At 42.5% G+C, this 21899-nt stretch overlaps 1 protein-coding gene across 5 annotated transcripts in view; it reads left to right on the forward strand.

Annotated features, from left to right (window-relative positions):
* The window catches only part of LOC121594920, a 111376-nt gene extending 90092 nt beyond the window's left edge, over positions 1-21284 (forward strand). For 3 of the 5 annotated variants that reach the window (XM_041918748.1, XM_041918751.1, XM_041918750.1), the window contains exons 7-9: positions 3876-4073; positions 7215-7627; positions 18796-21284. In XM_041918748.1, the coding sequence (XP_041774682.1) occupies positions 3876-4073; positions 7215-7627; positions 18796-18883 (699 nt within the window). In that variant the 3' untranslated portion in view covers positions 18884-21284. Of the gene's footprint in view, positions 1-3875; positions 4074-7214; positions 7628-14827; positions 15194-18795 lie in introns of those variants that run through there. The other 2 variants (XM_041918752.1, XM_041918753.1) reach the window with 2 other exon arrangements.
* Positions 21285-21899: the final 615 nt, after the last annotated feature.

Here is a 21899-nt window from a genome sequence, read left to right on the forward strand (position 1 = left end):
GCAGAACGCATACACTCAACCAACCAAGCACTAATTTGTTAATTTGTCTCTCATCGTGGAGCTACATCGCATGTCTACTAATCCTCGTTTTTACATTTTACATCAACGATTAATTCCCGGAGGCAAAAACAGTACCAAATCCATAATTAAGTGAAGTAATTGTATCATTTTGCTAATTCCGTGTACGCCACCCGCCAACATCGCCTCGCACTGTGGTGTCTTGCGGTGTGGACCTGCATTCCCACGATCCATGAGCTGACCCTGAGCCGGTTCTGATAAAATCGCCAAACTCTTTCCCACTCTCTGTCTCTTTCTCTCAAACACATACACACACCACACGAAATCATCCGTTGGCAAACATCATGGACGAGAACGAGCGGGTTTGTTCATGGTCGGTTTTGTTCGTTGCCAAAACGAACCCCACGAGCAAGTAAGCAAACATGAACAAATTTTTACCAAAACACAACATCTTTTTTTGTACCTCGTATATTGTGCGCTGCTTTTACCTGGTTTCTGCTTCCATTTACTCGATTTTATTTTTAAGCCACCTTTAAGCAGCTTAAACGCTCGAGCACACTCCTTGCTTTTGAGAGCTATTGTCACTGCTGCTGCTGCCACTGATGATTACGAAGATGTTTTCGTTTTGTTTTCAACAGCTACAAAAAAGCTTATGAAATGAATAACAACCTTGCACGCTGCTGCACGCTACACATGCAACGTTGTCTTGATGCTCTAAGCTCATAACGATTTGTGCTTGATTCCATCGTCCAGACTGAAAACTATTTTACTGCCAAATGAATAACAGCACGATGAATTTACACGTGCACGCAAAACGAATGAAACTGCACCAAAACACACACAAACACGTATGAAAAGCTGCACGAAATCGTGTGCAGTACTGTGCTCCATCGTTCACTGCACTGATGTGGCTTGAAGCAGTTGGTCAGAAAAAGTTGCAATATAAATTTCGAACATGTTGCAGCAAACGAAATAAAAAAAATACATGCTCCAACCAAATTGTACATGAAACTTTTTCTCCCAATTAAGTTTTTGCACGAGCGTTTGAGTGCTGTACAGAAACGTATCCGTTCGTCCGTCCGTGCATCATAATAAAAACATTGGATGATGCTAGCAATTCATAGTATCGCCAGCTGGTAGCGCAAATAATAAATCTAATCTTTTATTGATTGGCTTCATTCGGCACATCGTCCGCAAAACTTCAGCACCATGTCAAAATAGTTCAGTTCTTTCGTCGAATGCGTCTCGTGCTAATCGGCCCAACCTCCTATTTCGATCAACAAAACTGCATCCAATCTTTTGCTAGTGCCCGTCTATCTTGTTTCGAGAGCGGCTCTTCTCTCCACCGGACTGCTCGGTTGGTCAGTTGGATGGACACAGCAACCCATAAACTAACGAGTGTCCAGTGTTGTGGTGCAGTTAGCTTGAAGAAACGTGCCAACTGCAGGACAGACCATGCATGCTCGTTGCCCATACGAAGGCAATCGACTATGATGCATCCCTGTTGGAATTGCAATGGTAGCAGGGTTTACCGTACGAGAAATGGTCCAGCACTCACTATTGATGGTATGAGTTTGAGTTTTGAGGAGTTACGTTATCCTATCTCATCCCCCCCAAAATGGGGTTAATTCAGTGTCGTTATTTTCAAACGATCTGCCATCAAACGGCATGAGTTTCATCGTAGCAGATGAATGCTGTACAATAAATTGCATTTACTTAGTGCTTGCTTGCAATGATAGGGGATTTATAGTTTGTAGTTTAGTTCATGATACCGATTGTACACAAAAGGATCGCTAGATTGTTAAAGTAGTATACTAAATTAATTTTCTAGGACATATAGAAATAAGCTTGAGTTCTATTACAAATGTTTCAGGTCCCATATGACCAAACTGAAATTTGGTTATGATATCATCTTATGGTGATGCTTTATTTATTTATTCACCCTACAATATTTTGTTAATACTTTAAACCTTAGGAAACAGTGGTAAATATATTTATCGCTTTCGCGAATAATATTGCTAACAGAACTATTACTTACAAAAATGTCTTTAGGGCTAAATTTAGCGTTGGACTTATTCTATACCAACAATAAACTATGTATTAAAGCTCTTCCATCAATTTCAAAACCCAATCTCTGTACAAAGCTTCATAGAACAGTCAAAGTCTTTAGAACTATTTGTATATTAGAACGTCACCCAAAGATTCCTTCGTTTTTATCCTTAAACTTGCTACCCTTGTAGTGTTCGAAGGTCCATTTTAGCACACAGAATATAAGGAAATGGAAACTTTCCATCCCATTTCCCACCGATCAAATATCGCCGGATTGAATTTCGGGCAATTTTTCGTAGCGTTTTCTCACCGCTTGGGCTTAGTATTGATTTTCCTTCACAGAATCGAGTTACAATAAAAACAAAGGACATTTTCTACCACCCTGCTACTTTACCTTTCGCACAAGCTTAAACCACGTACGCACACACATGAGCGTTGCACATATGCTAGAAACTTCACAAAACTTGTACAGAACAATTACAATTAACTTCATTCAAGCGATGCACGAACTTTTCAGTCTCGTTTGTGCGCTATTGTTACTGTTGCTGGTACGAAAAAAAAAGAAAAGCGTTTTTAAACGCTGTTACCTTGCGCTTTCGAAAGTTATCTCACGCTTTTAACCCACAACCACACATCGACACACATACACACTTGCAACTGCGCACACATACACCCAGTGGGCCTAGCGTGAGTGTGTTTCAATTTTCGTCCGCTCAGTGCTTTGTTGAACTTTTCCCCGTTAGTGTTGCGCTGCTTCCTCCCCTGTAGCAGTTGGCGTTGAAGCTTTCTCGATAGGCAAAGCTCCCCTCGCTTTTTCCGTGCCCACCCCTGTTCGCCTAGCTGTGTTGCATATCCAAGATCGATTCCGTATCTGCCCGAATAGTTGCTTCATACCGAATGTCACACAAAACCTGAACCAGTTCAACCGGTAGTAGCTTAATGATTTTCCTTTTCTTCCCTCCCTGCGGCCACATATTTAATCGCAAGTAGACTACCCTAGCATACCCCCATATATCCCGTTGCCCGCCCCTCATTTGATCACGTTGGCTTTTTGGTTTTGCTTTACCACCTACACGTTTCCGCCCTACACGACCAAAACCCCGCTCGCTAGCGTTAACTAGTGATGTGTCACCTTTCTTTCCTTTCAATTACATTTTGACACATTCGTCCAAGAGTGGAACGGCACCCGTTCTTTATGCTTTGCTGAGATTCACCTCCCTCACTACTCTTCCTCTATGTATCTGTCTCACTCTGTCTCTGTCGCTCTTTGTCTCTCTGCTCTGTCTGTCTTTATATGAACGGCTCACCCTCTTTCTCTCCTTCTATCTCTCTCTCTCTCTCTCTCTCAATTCAATTTACACCCAATCACAACAACACACACACCCAATCACCGACACAACCTATTTAATCTATTGTCTATTTCTGACTCTTTCTGTGTTTTTTTACACATTCGGAATCATACATTCCGCGCCCGCCGACCAAGGTGAAGCCACCTAAACTAATTTCGTTTTCTGCTCGATTCTCTCCCTGCGCCTGAAAAATGTCCTCCCGCCACTGACTTACACCCGCCCCGAACGGTTGGAATTCGGGCGCCCTCTGGACTGCGGGATAATCCATCCGTGGTGGTCAACGTGTCCTGGGGTTTGCGGGTTTGCCGACCTTCTCTGTGGCCTTCTCACTGGCACCAAAAAAAAAAAAAAAAAAAACACCAACCCTCACCCTCACCCTCAAAACCAAACCCACCCCACACACACTGGCACACCTTTTGTGGCCCCATCCTGCGGGGTTGGGCGGTCGCCGCTCGGCAGCCTTACCATCCGTGGCCGGAGGAGCCCTCCTCGGTGATCTCGGAACGTTGCACCCGGGCCCGTATCAACTCGGCCATCTTCGTGTCGTCCGAGGGCAAAGGGTTCGACTCGATCGAGTTCATCCGACGGTACGGCTCGCAGAGTGTCCTCTGCCGGAAGGCCAAGAGTGCCGAGAACGTGTCGGCCTCCGAGCGACAGGTGAGTGTGCTGCTGTTTGTGTTTCGTTGTTTTGTTGTTGATGTTCCGTACCTCACCACCACCACGCCTCACTCTTTGGCGCTCTCTCTATCTCTCCATATCTGTCGCTCTATCTGTGGGTTTCAAACACTGTTGAGTGTGACTTAATTAGCTTTGTGTGTCTGTGTGTTGTTTGTTTGATTGTTTGTTTGTTTGTCACCCAGCGTTTTCGGAAGCTTTCTCTATTGTGCTACTTATCCTTCACAATGGAAATAAAATCCACTCACCATTCTGGTTTTTAAGTGTTTTTTTGTTATGTTACTGAAGTGCTTCTAGTTAAAAACACGTTTTCCTGTGTAAGCATTCATGTGAATGTGAAATTTTAAATGTTTGCAATTGACACATTCGCTCTTGATCCACCATTTTCAGGGTGCTCCACCGTACAGTGTGAACAAATATTAAACATTTAAAGCACAAATCAACAGGTTGCCATGACATTTAAAGCCTTTCACTCTTTTACACACCCTCCCAACACAGAAAGACAATGGTAGCACCAGCACTCACTGAAAGGCCCCCGAGGGGGTGCTTCTCTGCTGTCACAACGTAAAAGCGTCACTTTGCACGAATATGTCAAATATGTGTATTGATCAATATAAGGAATATATCAAAATTATTTTTCCCATTTGAATTTTGATGTTGTTTCATAAATGTGTTATTGATTCCCTTCTCCACACGTTGTGCATTAAAATTGTATTATTTTTTTAAATAAACGCTTACAAATTGAGACTTTCGATTATGGAAAATTAAGCTGCTTACCTTGTTAAATCAGCCAAGCTATCAACTCAATATATTAAACATTCCATGTAATGAATCAAATAAACCCTGCAGTCCAAAATTTACTAAAATCCCTTAAACACAAACATACAAATTCATATGGTAAAGAAACTAACTAAATTTATTTCTGACATGATTACAGTAAGTCACTATTTATCTGTTGACCTATTGGCAAACAAAAAGTTTTCACTGTTTTCCGAGTCAGTTTCCTATTTTTTGATATTGTTGAGGCCGGGAGACATTGTTCGTACTCGCAAGTGTAATTTGTATATTCACTAGCGCATCTGGCGGCGACCAGCGCAAGCTAGGTGTGGGTATAATTTAAGTGCCAAAATTATTCATGCTTGGTGTCTCATCAAGTTTCGACCAGGCTACCTGTTTGCCGTAGGAAATGTTTGTCATTCGTACAAAGCGCTGGGCAACATTTTTCCCCATCTTCCACTCTCTATCCATCATTGGGTAAAATTATAGCCTCGACCCAAAACGTTTTTTGACAGATAAATTATGCCAGCATCTAGCTTCCACCCGCCTCCGCTAGATGGCGTACGCGTTCACAAAAATTACACTACGGAGTACGATCAATGTAGCCCGGCCTTTATGGCCTCCTCGACCCAAAACACTATTTGACAGATAAAATATAACAGCCTCTAGCATCCACCCGCCGCCGCTAGATGGCGTACGCGTTCACAAAAATTTCACTAGCGAGTACGGACAATGTACCCCGGCCTTAATGTGTTCGTGGTCGTTTAAAAGCATCCTGAGAGCGTTGAATAATGATATTAACATAGAGAACAGACCCCAATTTAAACAGTGAAAACAGTTTAAACACGAAAAACGTCTCATCACTAGTAATCTCAAATTCTGTAAATTCAAATTACGGATACGGATACTTTTACACGACCATCAACTATATCATTCAACAAGTTTCTTCACGAGATGCAAAACTGTTCTTTTCTGGAGAGAAATTTGTCACACATATTTATGTTATATAACACACATATGTTTTATAATTTGTGTAAACAATCATACCTGCAAACCACAAAATCATGTTGTGACCGGGAATTAAGGCCGGGCTACATTGTCCGTACTCGCTAGTGTAATTTAGATTTTCACTAGCGCATCTGGCGGTGGCTGATATTTTTTTCCATGTTTTTTACTGAAACTGAACTGGAAAAGTTTTGTAAAAGATACACTTGTTCTTGATGCATTTCAGTCATTATCACATAAAATAGCTGTTAAAAAACTTTTGAAATTTGAGATAGGACACGACCATTCCCTCGATGACCAAAAAAAGCTTCCTCCAGCCAGATGCGCTGGTGAAAATCGAAATTACTCTAGCAATTACGGACAATGTCCCCGGCCTTTAAATATCTCTTGAGAATTGAACTGTGGCACACACCGCTCTAGAATTGCTCGAAGTATTTTAATTAATTAATTAAATACAATTGTTACATGTTTTCAACATCTGGTTTTCATTTCACGTAATCTAAATTTCATGATCCTTAATGTATTAGAAGTTATAAAGCTTTACGCTATCAAAACCCTTCACATTGGTATACAACTAGTCAGCTCTGTAGCCCTTCGTAATGCCCTTCAAAAGCTGAACAAATGAAGCATCCCAATCCGTAGTTCCTCGCTCGTGGAAATAAGTTTATCAAATTCCGTAGCCTCGATCGAAATAGGGCTTTGCACCGCGTTGCACACCAACCAAGTCCATTAGGAGCAGCGTCTCTCAAGCGAAGGACGTAGAGTGTGTAGAGTTTGCACGGGTTCGATTCGATCGGCAGCATCCATCAACCGACCGACTCACCAGTTGTAGTGTTATTTCACCATAATCCTCCACCTCCACCACCCCCACCAACACACACAGCCCACCACGCCCGACGACCCAAAGTGTCGCTGTATGTTTCACCCCGCAGTAGAATCGTTCCCCGCGAGTGTTTTCCTTCCTTCCGTGTGTGCGTTCGTTTCTGTGTTTTTTGTGTGTTGAGTGTACTAGATGTAAAGCCCTTGTGTCACCACAAACCACCGATCCCTGTTCCCCTACACACCCCACACCACTCCAACACCACCATTGACACGAGGTGTGCACTGACGTGTGTGTATGTGTGTGTGTAACACTTCAACACTCTCTCTCTCTTTCTCTTGTTTTCGCAGCAGATATGGAACGCGGCGTCGCCATTGAACCACTGTTCCGAATAAATAAATGTCCTTTTTCCGCTCTAAAGCTCCCAGGCTTCCCCAACATACCCCTCTCCCCTACCTACCCACTCGTTAAAGGTTTGATTGCACCTCACTAAATATCTCTGTCCGTTTGGCTCTTCACAGCGGCGCTTCTCCGAGTATCCCGAGTGGGAGACGGAAGACAGCACGACGGGCAACGGTACGTCCGCCCATTCGGCCAGTAACGCGCGGCGGAAAAAGTCGCTCCGGCAGGACTCGATCGAGATGGTGGAGTGTCACAAGGAGCCGGTCGCGGTCACCGTGCCCGTCCCGGTCCCAGTACCGACCGTGACACCCGGTGCCGTACCGGTCGTCGTCGGCACGACGCCAACGCTCGTCACGGTCGGTGTGCCGGTCGCGATCGGCAGCAAACCGGCGGTGGGAGCAGCGGCCGCCGCCACTGTCACAGCCAGTGCCACCGCAGCGGCGGCAGGGATCGTCAAGCCGACGCCGAAGCTGTCCAACCTGCCGACACTCTCGGTGTCCGGACCGTCACCACCGCACGAGGAAGAATTCCTGTAATGTATTGCCAGCTTTACTATTGCCCAATATCCCGCCGCCTTCTCCCATCCGAGAGCGTACTTTGCTTTTGCTCACCCATCCATTCCCTGTTTGCGTTTGCATCTGTGCCATGTGTGTATAGAACAGCAGTTGACCAACCATGTTTCATGAAACATCCCTACACCCTGCGTGCGCTGTCCTGTGTATCATAACACCAATCTTCAAACACGCTGCCGGTTGTGGTGCGTTTGCCGTTTGCTGCCGCTTTTGTGTTTGCCCAGCCGGCCGGCCACTGTACAGTTTAGAGCAAAAGAGCGGCCAGGCCGCTAAAAACTAAAAACAACCCTGTAGAAATGTTTCATACCGAACCGTATTAGTGGTAATGCAGCTTTCAAGACGATTGAAGTGATCAACTAGGCAGGAAAGCGTAGAGAAAATGAGAGTAAATAGAGAGAATACGATGTAATATTTCTTTTCCCCAACAGCGGATCACTTCAAGCAACGTCTGTAAATAGTAGTGAACGTGCTATTTCATACCGTAGAGTCCTTAGCAAACAACATTCCTTCAATGTTGGTTCCCTTTTGCTAATGCTTTAGCCGCGTAGTCTAGGATGCGTTAACCCATTTCCAGTATAGTTGATAGAGCGTGAAGCGTCAAGTCACTAAGCAAAGAGTCAAACAGAAGTTCAACTCGTATGGAAACAATCGAAACGAACCAATGCGCCAAAAGGTATGCATTTCGCATGGCATAACGTTCCAACTAGTCCTCTGTGGCAGTTTGGACTTTAAAATAATGCAATTATTTACCATGATTTTTTGATTAGTTACTTGACGCTTCAAAACTATTGCCAACCTGATGAGCATTCTTCATGTAGTATGTATTTTGAACGAGTTGAAATCCACAACAGAAACAAAAACAAAACTGTGACATCGAATACTAAACGCTAGCGTGTGTTGTTGACTGTTTGAATCATGTTCGTAATTATTTTCCCTAAAACTGTTAACAATTAAAGTTTGTATGCAAATACTAGCCAAGATCTAAGGGTAGTCTGGTGACTGAGGAAAAGGATATAGCCGTTACTGCATTTTTTATATTCATATACAAGGAGGGAAAACAATGTTTAATGTTTCAGCTACTCTATTCTTCAATAATAACTATTTTTTGAAGAGCAAACATTCGAAGCGAAAACAGAAACAAACGAACACTCACTGTGACTGTAAGCATATTTGAAACGGAGAAGTAAAACATGTCTTAAAGTATCTCTAAACTTGTTGCTCGCAGCCACTGTAGCATACATACAAATCGCCCATTTTATCACTCCCAATTAAAGATGCAACAAAAAAATTGCAAAATTGCTAACCAAAGTGTTACTATCCCCCAGCCACGATAAATACGAAAGTAGACGCAGAAGAGAGCAACCTAATTTCCCATCTCTCTATCGTGTTGGGTGACCTTTTGAGCGGCTTCAGCTTCAGCCCATCGGTGATACAATCAAAGTAAAAAAAAAGACAAAAAAGAGGTTATTTCTATCGTTTTCCAAACTGCGCTCTCACAACACTCCAGGGAGCTGTAATGTAGCACTTTTTGCTGAAATCGAACAAATCCCTCACCTTTTACTGCACTGGACCATGCCGATGGTGGCTTCTCGTTGGCGCTTTGATCCCATTTGACTCCCGTTGCTCGATCCCCTCCGAGCGTGCGGGGCATCATCGAGGTGGTAAACAATACTGCTAAATGTATTGACTTCGTGAAGATGATTCGATTGGCCAGTATACCCGATGGGGCAAGGGAATGACATTTTCCCCGATCATGTTCCATCGGCAAATCAAATATCATTCTTGAAGGGGAATAAGAAGAAATAGACTACAATATAGCACACTCACACACAGACACACACAAGAATACTCCGACCGACCGCAATCCCTAACGGTCTATCCGAACTGACCATTCGGATGATGAGATAGGTTTATTTTGGGGTGGATTTTTGGTCGTTTCTTTATTTGCCCCAACAACGACTTATGTTTTATCTGAAGACCAACGAACGCTGCTGAGCGGTGGGGCCACTTCAACCGGGACCTGCGCTGGGACATTGGGCTTGATCTTGGGTTTGCTGCTTTGTGGGGATTTCTCTGAACGGGGATTTCATTTCTTCACGTCCACCCGCTTTGTACATCATCCATTGGCCATTAAGAGGCTCCTCTAGCTTTTCACAATGTGCTCCCATTTCCAGCTCTGTACGTATTACATTTATGTCGCTGCGTACGTCTACCACCCTTCCTCCCTGTCTGTGACTTGTCTATTCTGTAAGCACGATGTCAGTCAGTGCCATCATCCATCGAAGCGTAAGAGTAGGTTCAGCGGGGTCACATTTTCAGCTTTTCGATTAATGTACATCCGGGATCAACAAAAAAAGGGGGGGGGGGGGGAGAAACGAACGGATATGTTCAGGTTGGATTCCACTTTCCCGGAATGCCCTTAACGCAAATACCCAGGCACCGTCCACTTGACCCGAACGAGACTCAAACAAGGATAATCAAACGCCGAGTGGTTTCCTTTTCTGTGGCAAAACCGTCGTTGCTTTTGTTGCCGTCGTCCGTAAAAATAACAGTGACGAATTCGTCCCCCATCGATCGGACGGGTTCTCCATTTTGCGGTTACTCTGGGAAGCCTCGCTGCCATACTCCATGGCCTCCATCCAGACCCTCGGTACGGTACATTCTTATCGCCTTTATTTTCCGATATGCATCCAAATCATCAAATTGTCAAACCGGCCTTGCTGTCGAGGTTAAGCAACCATCGCCACCATCGGCCGGGCCCAGCTTTTCGCCAACGCGCTGAGGGTTGATCTTTGCCGCAAGCTTTCGACGAAATTCAATTATGCAAATCACGAAACGAAAATATGTAAACTATCCTTTCCCGGACCCAGAACGACCATCTGCTGTGTGTGTGTATATGTGTGAGTTGTACAAGAAACGACTCTCGGGTACCTCTTGAGGTTTGTTTTCGGCAAGCGGATTTTGTTTCACGTTCTGCACCGGGATTACATGGTGCTTGGCTCGATGAAGTGGCACGATTGTGGATTATCATTGCAGCCCTTAGGTATGACCTTTTTCCTTGAACATCCTTCTCTGGTATCCCGGCAAAGGCTTTAAAATTCTATGCCCCAAAAACACTCATTTCAACTTCAAGATGTAGATCCGGCGAGTTAGTTTACGTTTTTGTAGCATACTTGCGCAGAAATAACATTCTTGGACCTCTTTAAGACCGATTTTCCTTGAAAGACTTTTTCAAATCTAAAATCAAAACAGTTTGAAAGCAGCCTTTAAATCATTCCTCAATCACGTAGAACGACATCAGCCATCGAATGGAATAGCATTCGTTTCTTTTCGGAATTCAAAATTAAGTAACGTCTTTAGTGCATCGCAATTCAAATATTTGTTTTGCGGTCATGTTGATACCATTATTTACTAATTGAAGTTGGCGAATAATCAAAAACATCAAAACTTGTCACCATCAATCTAATCAAAAACTTAATCAAATTCTTTATCAGTACAACACCGATTACATTAACAATCGTACATATGCTCAAAAACAATTCTTATTATTAACATTCAATAAAACAACATTAATTACACAGCGCCATCTGTTGAAATATTCTCCTAGTATTCAATGGACTAATTTGTGAAAATGTTTTTATGGATCTGATAGCTTCTTCAGCTAATTCAGTTTCATCTAATGCTTCACTAACTAAACTCTTGCAAATTTTAAATTAAAAGTGAACTTATCACAACGTTGCGTTTGAATGAAATATTACTTAGTAGCGTCATGTCGGCTTGCCTGTTGGATTTAAAATAAACAACACAAAAAGCACACATGCCTGCTTTATACCATATGATGCGCAACAGGATTGAATTAAGCTTGCAAATAATAGATCACTACTACTCTCCCAACCAGACTCCATTCATTCTAATGCTTTGTTCTAACATGCAATACCTCTACCAGACAGTCTACAAAGTTGCAACGAATCTCTGCAGTAATCTCTATTTGCGATCCATCAGTTTGCAGCATAATTTCATACGCTAGGACAAACGTAGTACATATTTGCTGCAAACTACGACGAGATTTAATGCAATAAATCCTTCCTCATTTCCTGCCGTCTTGATTTTCCCCGCATGGCGCACACACACACACACACTGGCCAGCGAAGCGGACGGAAGTCTAAAGCTGTGCTTTGCGAGTGCACTTATCCTAGAACTCGGCATATCCTGTGTAAGACTAAAAGTAAATTCTACACCCATATGATCCCGGGGGAACAGCGAAACGTGTCACGCTACGGAAATTAATGCATCCGCTCCAGTGAAGGAAAAGTGGGTAAAGCAATTTTCTCCGTGCCACGAGAACGGTTAGCAAGGGTTTCATTCTTCTTATTCCTATTCTCCTTCAACCTCACCCAATGACATGTAACTCCAATGACACCCGATAAGAATGGCAATGTCGTGCGGTGCCTCCGCTGCAATAACGTGCTCGAGGAGGCGAAGCGAAATCGAATGTAGAAAGCATCCGTCCGGTTTTCGAGCCACCCAAGGGTACCTTTGCCGGGTGAATGTAAAAGCGACCCACCATACTCGAGGTTCGATTCGATCCACCGTCCCACGAACCACTTCACGCCACGTCAAGTGAAGACACTTGGCGAAATGGCAATTCCGTTAGCGCTGGCAGCGAGCGAGAAGCATCCGTGTACTTGACCGGATTTCGATTACAGCATTATTATCCGGTCGCGCGAGCGCGCACACACGCTTGTTGTTAGTCGCTGGCTGCTGTCGCTGAAATGCTTCGCAAATATTCCCCTTGCCTTGGGCGCAAATAAGTACACATACATACACACACGTGTGTGCATCCGTTGTTGCCGTGTACTGCTACTGCTGAGTGTCAGCTTTAAAAGAGCTTTTCCGCTGATTCCCTCCACCAACCAATGGCACAGGGATGAGAGGGCAAACCAGCGAAGACATTTTGCTAATGCACACCGTGTTGATCGTGGAAGGGCTGGTATAATATGGAACGAAAGCAAGTTCTTTTAGCAGCAAATCGACCCAAACCCAAAACCGAAACCGGTCCTTTTGCAGGCTAAAAACAAACCTCCATTTAGCGGCGATGGGAAACACCGAAGCAAAGGCACGATTTTCCCACCACCATTTGCACCATTAGTGTGCCCAATTGTGATAAGCTTTAGGTTATGGGGTCTGTTTCTCGTTGACTGAGGCAGAATGTGTGTGTGTGTATGTGTGTGGTATGCTTCTGCCGTTGAGTAGCCCTCCTTGGATGCGAGTGGCACGAGAACGTTTAAGAAATTAGAAACGGATACTTTCGGTACCATTCTGTGCCCATTTCACTCTGCCGTGATTGTCGATCGTTGTCGTGGCTGTTTTGTTTGCCGCAACTATTTCCTACGTCGTGGTTTGTTTGTTTTCTGGGGCGAAGGAAAGCTTTAAGGTTGAATGGGAAATCTGGCGAATGCGGAGTTAATGGGAGTGAAAATTACAGGCAAATAAACTTTATGTATTATTGCGCTTGGTGGCGAGCATTGGAAATGAAAGGCACATATTTTTGAGGGTTTTATTAAAACAATTTAATGTTATTGGTTCTTATGAACAATTTATTAGCGCATAGTGATTTGTGATAAGTTTAATTGATAAATAAATGCTTAGATTCAACCAAATTGAGACAAAGGCAATCAGCTGCCTCAGCGATACATGAATAAGTACAATATAATGCTGCTTCTGAATTTAAAGAATTATTCGAATTGAAATTTGATCATCCATCGCAGTTAATTAACTTCAGAGAAGAAACCCCCATAAACAGCCCAGCAAAGATCTGTTTTAGTTAAACTGGCAATGAATAAAATGTAAACAACCAAGCATTTACTATCGTCGTAAACCCTTCTATTTGCAAAGCTCTTTCCTGTGCGCTCGCCTTCAGTACAGCATACTTTGAACCGTTTCCAGCTATTAGCACACCTACCCCAAACCAAACAATCCTTCCAATGAAATAAGCCAATCGAGAACAATGTGAAGGCAATTGCAACATCCTCCCAGGTGCGATAACACTGCACGGAATGAGCTTGAGCCAACTATAACCAACATAGCCTTGTTTAAAGATGCCACCGCAAGCCATCCTCATCCGAACGGTTTCGCTAAATCGAACGTTCGTCACAGTAATGCGGTGCAACCTAATTAGCACAACCGCACCATCACAGGGCGATGGTTTGGGGAATAAAGCTTGCTGTCGGCACCCACTTGAAGCGTTGCAGGCCGGTTTGTTCCTTAACCATCGTTGCGCGCTCGCTAGCAGGATAAACGGTGGCACTGCCAGCGGGCGCTCCCTCTCATCCTCCCAAAGGAGATTACCAAGCTTGACCAGGTGCCATTCGACACGACAATGCATTGCATCGGAAGCGATCGCACGCTGTTCGCAGCGCAATGCCGCCACAATTCCGCTCCAACCAACCGAACCCTGAAGCCAATTATTTTCGTAATCCTCTTACGGATGAAGGTCGGCATCAACTATCATCAACTGCTGCTGCTGCTGCTGCTACTGCTGTTGCGCGGCTACGCTGAACGCATGAGAAACGCTGCACATTTAGCACAATGCACCTGATTGCATACCTGCCAGGGGCCAATCAAGTGACCCAAACCGGTTTACGGTAGACCTAGATTTCTAGTGCTTGAAGAGAGTTTGAATGTAGCAAATCGAGCGTGCTCTGGATAGATATGCAGGACTCAAAACGGAACTAAACATTGAAACCACTCGTGCATACAGACTGCCCGTTTGTTCAGCTCTTCATGTCAGTTTCACCCTAAGTATTCGTTCTTTTGTGTAGGCTAAATATTTTGAGCACCTATAATAATTTTTTATCATTTATCATTGGTTTTACGTTATAGTATTTGTGTTCACGTATCCTATGGTGTGTAAATAATTAGGCTTTGAAAAACGTTCATTCCACATCCCGCCCTATCGCAAAACCTGCCTTGACAAATGTAACGCCATCTGCACCTGCGAGCCTAAAACTAATCATAACTTTTTTCTTCTTACTTTCTTTCTCTTTTCTTTCTCTTTCTCTTTCTCTCCATTGCATTCCTTTGCACAAACGCACACTCAAACACTCAAACGAAATTCGACCTGTTTTCAAATTTACTCCACTGATTATGTTATTAAATAGATTATAAAATCGATACTAAGTAAAGGAACGAGTAAAGACAGCTAGGGACTTAGTAGACAGCTCATTTCGACTCTATTTTCATCGGACAAGCGTTCAAAGGTGTGATAGTTTGAGGATAGAGGAATAACCTGAATGGAACAAATAGAAAACCCAACCAAGAAGGACCCGTTTAGAGATACTAAGAGATACTTAGAATTATATAAAACTGTTTTATACACCTGATAGTTGCAAAGTAAAGAACAATTTGATATATTGTTTTCCCCTTTTTTAAAAAGCAACCAACCGAAACAGGGCTAGGAATACGAAGATTAATCGAAGAAGGGACGGAATGTTCAGGACCAATGCCAAGACATAAATCTATCGCATCTCTCTAGTAGCTAAATGTGTGTAGCAGAATGATCAAGAGCACTCTCCGTAACTGGCACCCATGCCACAAAACCAGATCGATCCTCACCACGGTGCTGAGTTTCCATTGGTTTCCTTGACAACCTCAACCGAACCGAGCTTTAATGTGATCGTTATCGGACTAAACCACGTGCAGTGACTGAGGCTGCCACAAACGGCTGCCAGTTTATCAACCTTACTTGACGGATCAAACCTGTAGCTCATCCGGCATTTCAAACTAAAACTTCGCTTTAATGATAGAAACGAACAAACGAACCTTAGATACTAGCGATCGAGTGCCATCAATCTAGTACCAGCATGTTCACGCGAAATTGTATGACATTATCAGTAACAGGAATGCAACTATTTGAGTAGGATCTTCTTTTCAATCATTTCATTTTCCTGTTAATACTCATACATCTGGAATTTAAAGTTTCGTAATGTTATCGGAACTGATTGCCGTTTTTCGTACCTTTCGAATTTAGTACTCGTGATAGAACTGATTGTAGTCGAGCAGCAAGGGGTACCAATTGTGTCGTTTAGCGAGTATAGACCAAACACGAATCAACTGTGTGAGACGTACGTATGAATGTGTGTGTGTGTTTGCGTGTGTACTAATAGTTATAGGTGGTAAGCAAATTTTATATCAGTATCAATGTCTTTGAGGTAATATTGTGGTTCTCCGAGATGCTTGTGCCATCCAAGCAGCAGCAACGGCAGCAGCAGCAACCACTAGCAGAAGCCTATGCTTCTAAACCTCTAAGCTACTAAGCTCGACTGGAGTCTGGACAGGCTGAGTAGGACGCGGTAGGTCGGAAGGTAGCTGAAGCGAACAGACCTATTTATTTTCCTACGTACGATATGTGAATATACCCGTTTGTGTCCCGATTTCGAGTTGCTACAATAAAAATACGTGACCACACTAAGTGCGAGACGAAACAATAAACGTATGGCATCGTGCTATAAAGAAGCAGTACAAATGTTTGCCATTATTCTCACCTTTGCTCTGTAAAATGCTTTCTTTCAGCAGAAAATTTGTCTGATTGCAATTCCAAAGGAGATAATGCATCATGTGCAAAAGGAAAAAGTATTTTCACACTTACCGGTGGGAACAGTCGGAGCTCTTTCGTATGAATATTCAGCAAGATAAATGACTCTTTAAAGGATGCTCTACACACTTGGGCTGCAAGTCCATATACAACCTCATAAAATTGGTGCTCGATGGGAAGCCGTGCACCCGGAACGAATCATAATGATAAATCATACAAAGTGCCACCCCTTACAAGCTCCTCTGCCACGAGCAATCATCGATTTTCATGTACAATATATTGCCCCAATGTGTACCATTAGAGCATAAATTGTCTCCATTGAACTGCTCTCGGTGTGAGTGTTTCACCGGGGAGAAATATCTCGTTTACTCGTTTTGTACTTCCACTTGACTACACGTTGGCACGGTTTTTTTTTTTGTAAGGTTTGCATGACCACACAGTACAGTCGGAAAGAAAATCTCATCTTCACCACCGTCGAGTCATGTAGTGGCATTTATTTAAATCAAAACCCCAACGATAATGCAGCACCATAGCGCGGAAGCGTCATAAAACTTTTCCAGCTCTTTCGGAACTCTTTTTGATACAGCATATCCGCTCCGCGAATGGAGCAATTTGCAACAATCTAGCAAAGCTGAATGGTCAGACAAAGGCAAAAACGGCTCGCTCTAGCACACCAAAATTTTACAACCATTTACATGCTTCATGAACTTTCTCGCCATCATTCCTGGTAGCACCTCCGTCGTCCTAGCCCAAACACCGATGTCCATAATGGTGTGCTATTTACCATCGTGATGAAGCCCGCTGGTCTCGCAGTGCTTGTGAGCTGGATGGATTATCGTTTGCGCTACCCCATTCGCTACAGACGTGCGACCGCTCTCGATGCTTGTCCATGCCGCTGCACTAAATCATACACCCACGGGGAAGCATTTTTTTAATGATGTACTAAAAAACAAACACACCAACCACACCTTGCAAAAAAATACCCCAATCTAGTGATAAGAAAAGTTTTGCTCAGCATCCCAGCGCCAGACTGCTCAGTTGACCGTAATTTGCATACATTCTCGCGGCCACTTTAGATTGATGATGTTTGTGCGAACAAAAGCTGTAAAAAAAGTAACTAAAATGCTCTCTCGAGAACGCATGGCAAACAACAAAAACTGAGCGATGGAACGAGCTACAACGATTGGACTTTGCAACATTTTTAAACGACTTGGTGAATGGCTTTGGGGGAGTCCACCAGCGAAAGTGACACTTTTATTGGGCACGCCACGGTTTTGAAGATAAGTGCTTGTACTTTATGAAATTGGCATGGTTCGCGTGGGGATGGACAAAGATGTATTGAAAATGCTGACAATATTTATGTTTACAGATAAATTGAAATTATCGAAACAATTTGTGACATCATTATCGGCTAAATGGTTAAATTAACTTATAATTGAACCTCATCAAATTTATGTTATTTTCTATTTTTAAACAGGACAAGTAAAACTGAGAAAATAGATAAACCATTAATGATTACATTTTATGTTATTGTTTTTCAGACCATTGTTACCCAATATTCGAAGTTGTTTTCATTTATTATAGTTAATTCGTGTTCGTTCATAGCAAAGTAGCATTGAGACCTTTATTTACGTTAATAATATGATGTAATCCTAGTATTTAGACAAAAATTTATAATAAGCTTTATTTATTAGAACATACACTTCATTTTATTCGCCTAAAGCTATGCAATTTGCTTTACCAAGTGCTACTATTGACGCTTAATGCGTGGTAAATTTTCAAGCAAGTTAATATTTAAAAGCTGTTAATGCTATGTTATGCTATGCTGTTTCTCCAAAAGTCAAATTTAAAAAATAGGAATAAGCCAGCATCAGAAATCACTTGACCCGATAACGCGTTGCAGACGTATTACAGAAGGAAAACTTCGATATTTGCTCCGCTCGTTATTTTGAGGAGTTTTTTTCAGCTTCAAATCCTGCTTGTATACATTTCCTATTCTATTAGCACCTGACCTTGTCCGGTATCTGTTACTCATCATCCCCTTCTGAATTCCGGGTGTCGAGAAAGTGTCAAACATTCAGCATGTCATTGTGTACCTGCCCCTGTCAATCATGGAAAACCCTCGACGACAGATAAACAAACGCCTAGTGATGATGTTTCCCCTAGCGCTAGAGCCCGTTCTTCAAGCTTACGCCTGTCATTGCCATTTCCGTGTTCATGCTATTTCTTTTGCTTCGAAAATACTGCTTGACAAACCAAATAGAAGAAAAAAATACATAGAACAGTAGTCGTAGACTTTTAAGCAACAAGAAGCCAAAACAGAAGCAAAAAGCTTCAAAACCCCCCTGCTTTCGTCACTTCCCGCAGCTCTGTCATCGCAATGCGGACTGATTTGGAGCTTGCCAGTGTAATTGAATTAATTTTCCATTTCTCCCCTTCACACACACACACACACACTCACACTGCTGGTTTGCTACCTGGGTTGATGGTCATCTACTTTGGCAAACAAAAACAAAACAACATTGTCATCATTAGCAAACAGCTCGAGAAGAACCCGACGGTCGAGACGGACGTCGCTAGCACAAGCTCCACAGATGAGTCGTTAGAGAAGGAGCGCTATTAAACGCTACCGGAGCGTCAGTGCCAACAGATGGAGACAGATCGACAGTGTAATTGCAAATTGTTTCAACTTACCTATTTAACTAAAATAACAAATCAATGGCCGGAACGGAACGACATGCCTCCGGGAATAATCACGTCCATTGAGGAGAGACCCAAAAAACATGATTCAAATATCTCAAAAGGCTTACCGGCACCTCGAACAAAAAGGGAATCCCTTTTTTGGAAATGGAATCTCTCTTTTTTCACCACGAACCCCGATGGAGACGGTTTAATTTCAAGTGTAAATATTTACCTAGCTGATAATGAATGACGCTCGGTTTTCGAAGGCGAGCTTTTCATCGAGCCTGTAACAGCGATCCTTCATGATGCTCCCGGACGTGTCGGTAGAAATCCTCTTCGGGAGTTGAATTAATGGTACCGCGGCGTGAAACGTGCAATGATTCAAACAACCAGCGGACAACGGACGAAGGCAAGTGATAATTAGCAAACGAAAACGAAGCGGCCAGCCGATCGTTGGCTGTAGTTTTATTTGACGAATGGCGAATGTTCGCGCCCCATTGAGAGTTGGGCTTTATTTATGGTAATCTTTCTCGTTTTTACCATCGGAAAAGTGTTTTTGTGAGTCCAACATACCAATCAATGTGATGATAGCACGGGGGAAAATGTGGCGGGCCCTTCGCTCGTCACTAGCGGAGACGTGCCAATTAGTGGTGTCATTATGTCACTGATTGGGGGCTAAAATTTGGCGCACAAAAAGTAGCATAATAAATGAAGCGTTAATTGAAGTTGTACTAAAATCACGATCAGTTTTGATTCTACAAACTGCATCAAAGAAAAATGCAGGGGGGAGATATTGTCACACAGAACCTAATGTTAAAATGTGAACAGGAATGCATGCATGTTATATGTTTAAGAGACAATAATGTTTCCTTCAAAAATAACTCAACAAACAAATGTTCTCGCGTATTATCGTGGTTGGAGGTAGAGTAAGCAAGCAGTAGTACTAAAACATCCAAAAGAATGTACCCTACGTATGGGTTTCCACTGTCTATTTAGCTATGGTTACGCATTGGCTACATGATTGTCAATTCACAACGACTACACCACAAAACAAACTACCAGTGTCAACACAGTTCCTTCCCGGCTCCCGTGGGCACCTTAAGCCGACCTCTGTCAGTCAGTGTTACATGCTGTATTGTACTAAGTAAATGTACTAAACGTAAGTCTTTTACATGGGCTAGCAGTTCGTAAGTATAATACTGTATTTCTAAACGAAAATAGAAAAAAACAGCAAAAATAGTTTGAAAAAAACTAATCATAAGGATACAACCATTGATACATTTTATATATGACACGGGACCACTTTGTGTCTTGTTTCGGTAAATCCCTCCATAAACCTTCGTACAGAGTGCGCTCATAAATTCAACAGGCAGTGATCAGACAGCTGAAATGAGATCACTATCGGTAGGGAAAGTAGACAGTTTTAAACACATGAGCATATTCAAATAGCGTTCTAGTACCGATTTGTGTAACTGATTCAATGTCTGATTAGCATTTTTTCATGGAACGTGTACTAAACAGCTGGCGGGGATATATGTGAAAGAAATAATAAGCAAAAACCATATAACTTTCGAATGTCTTTTGCGAGAATCAAGAGTACCCTATTGTGTGTACATAAAACCCGAAAAATTGTTCAATGAATGTTTATAACATATAGCAATTGTTGTATTGGGAAAAGTGGAGGAAACACATTAGCACTCTGTTAGCATCACCCTAACAGCCCAACAATATCATAGTTCAATGATAGGTTAGTAAAAACAAATAATAACTAAACCAACATCCCGGAAAAGGAAAAGCCCCGGACGATATTCTAAGCATACTATGCAACTAAGCCTTAACACTACACTCTCCTGTGACAAGCCTGGCCAGAGCCGCGTGTCGACGAAAGTTTAATCGATGATCCCCAGATATCATCAAGCTCACCTCTCTGTCGTAAGAAAAGGAAGTGAAAAAAACACCAGTTAAATTAGCAATCTCGTACAAAACTGTACAAAAAATCAATCGTTAATCTTTCCACTTCCCTTCTCTCTTTCTGTCTGCACCGTTAAACATATCTCCAGTTGTGCGATTCACTTCGTAAATCCTAACACTCACACCTATCGTTGTCTAACGTGCTATCGGTTGCACACGTGTAACAATCCATTCTACGGCTAGCGTCTTATAATCCTTCCCTGCAAGTTCCCTGGGAAACAAGACACTTCTCGATCTTTCTTCAAAATCTATCGTTGTTGTTTGGGACACTTTTAAGCTATACCCATTATTCAATGCTGTATCTATGACTCTTTACTATCGTGCAACTCATTATAACATTAAAGAAATCACTATCAACCAAAAACCAAAAACAACGAGGACCATTACTGTGAAAACCAATTTGCGTACCGGTAGAGCAAACATACAGATCACTCTCTCACGACTTGACTTCATTGTGATTCACGTTTCGCGATACATAAAGTGAGGGAGAATAGATTCATGAACAAATAAATATGACAAAAAATCCTGTTAGAAAGAAAACAAAGATGAATATATGGTACAGTAAACATAGCGTAACGTTTAGAAGTAGCAGATTTGAACTGAAGTCCCTGTTTGTTGCGGCAATGAAACTACGAAAACGTGTAAACCAATTCGCTACTAATGAGTGTCATCATACTCATGTAACGTTCGTATCGCTAAAAGAACGCAGGTGCAGGTTCTTTGCAAGTATTGTTAAGCCTGACTAGATACGACACCACTTTTAATGTGCACACTTTTATGTAACAGAACTACTATCACCCAATCTACACACGCACCTCTTGCCGGTTACTGATCCAGGACGATTGCGATGCGATACAGCGGAATTCAAACCATAAGAAGTAAATAAACAAACCATCAGATAGTATTTTAACATACCGTTTGATGTTTTTGTACTGTTCAGATTGCAAATATTGAGAAAATGACTATAGAAGTAAAAACAAAGGAGC

The sequence above is a fragment of the Anopheles merus genome, chromosome 2L (assembly GCF_017562075.2).
Source record: "Anopheles merus strain MAF chromosome 2L, AmerM5.1, whole genome shotgun sequence".
In the NCBI taxonomy this organism is placed as follows: Eukaryota; Metazoa; Arthropoda; class Insecta; order Diptera; family Culicidae; genus Anopheles; species Anopheles merus.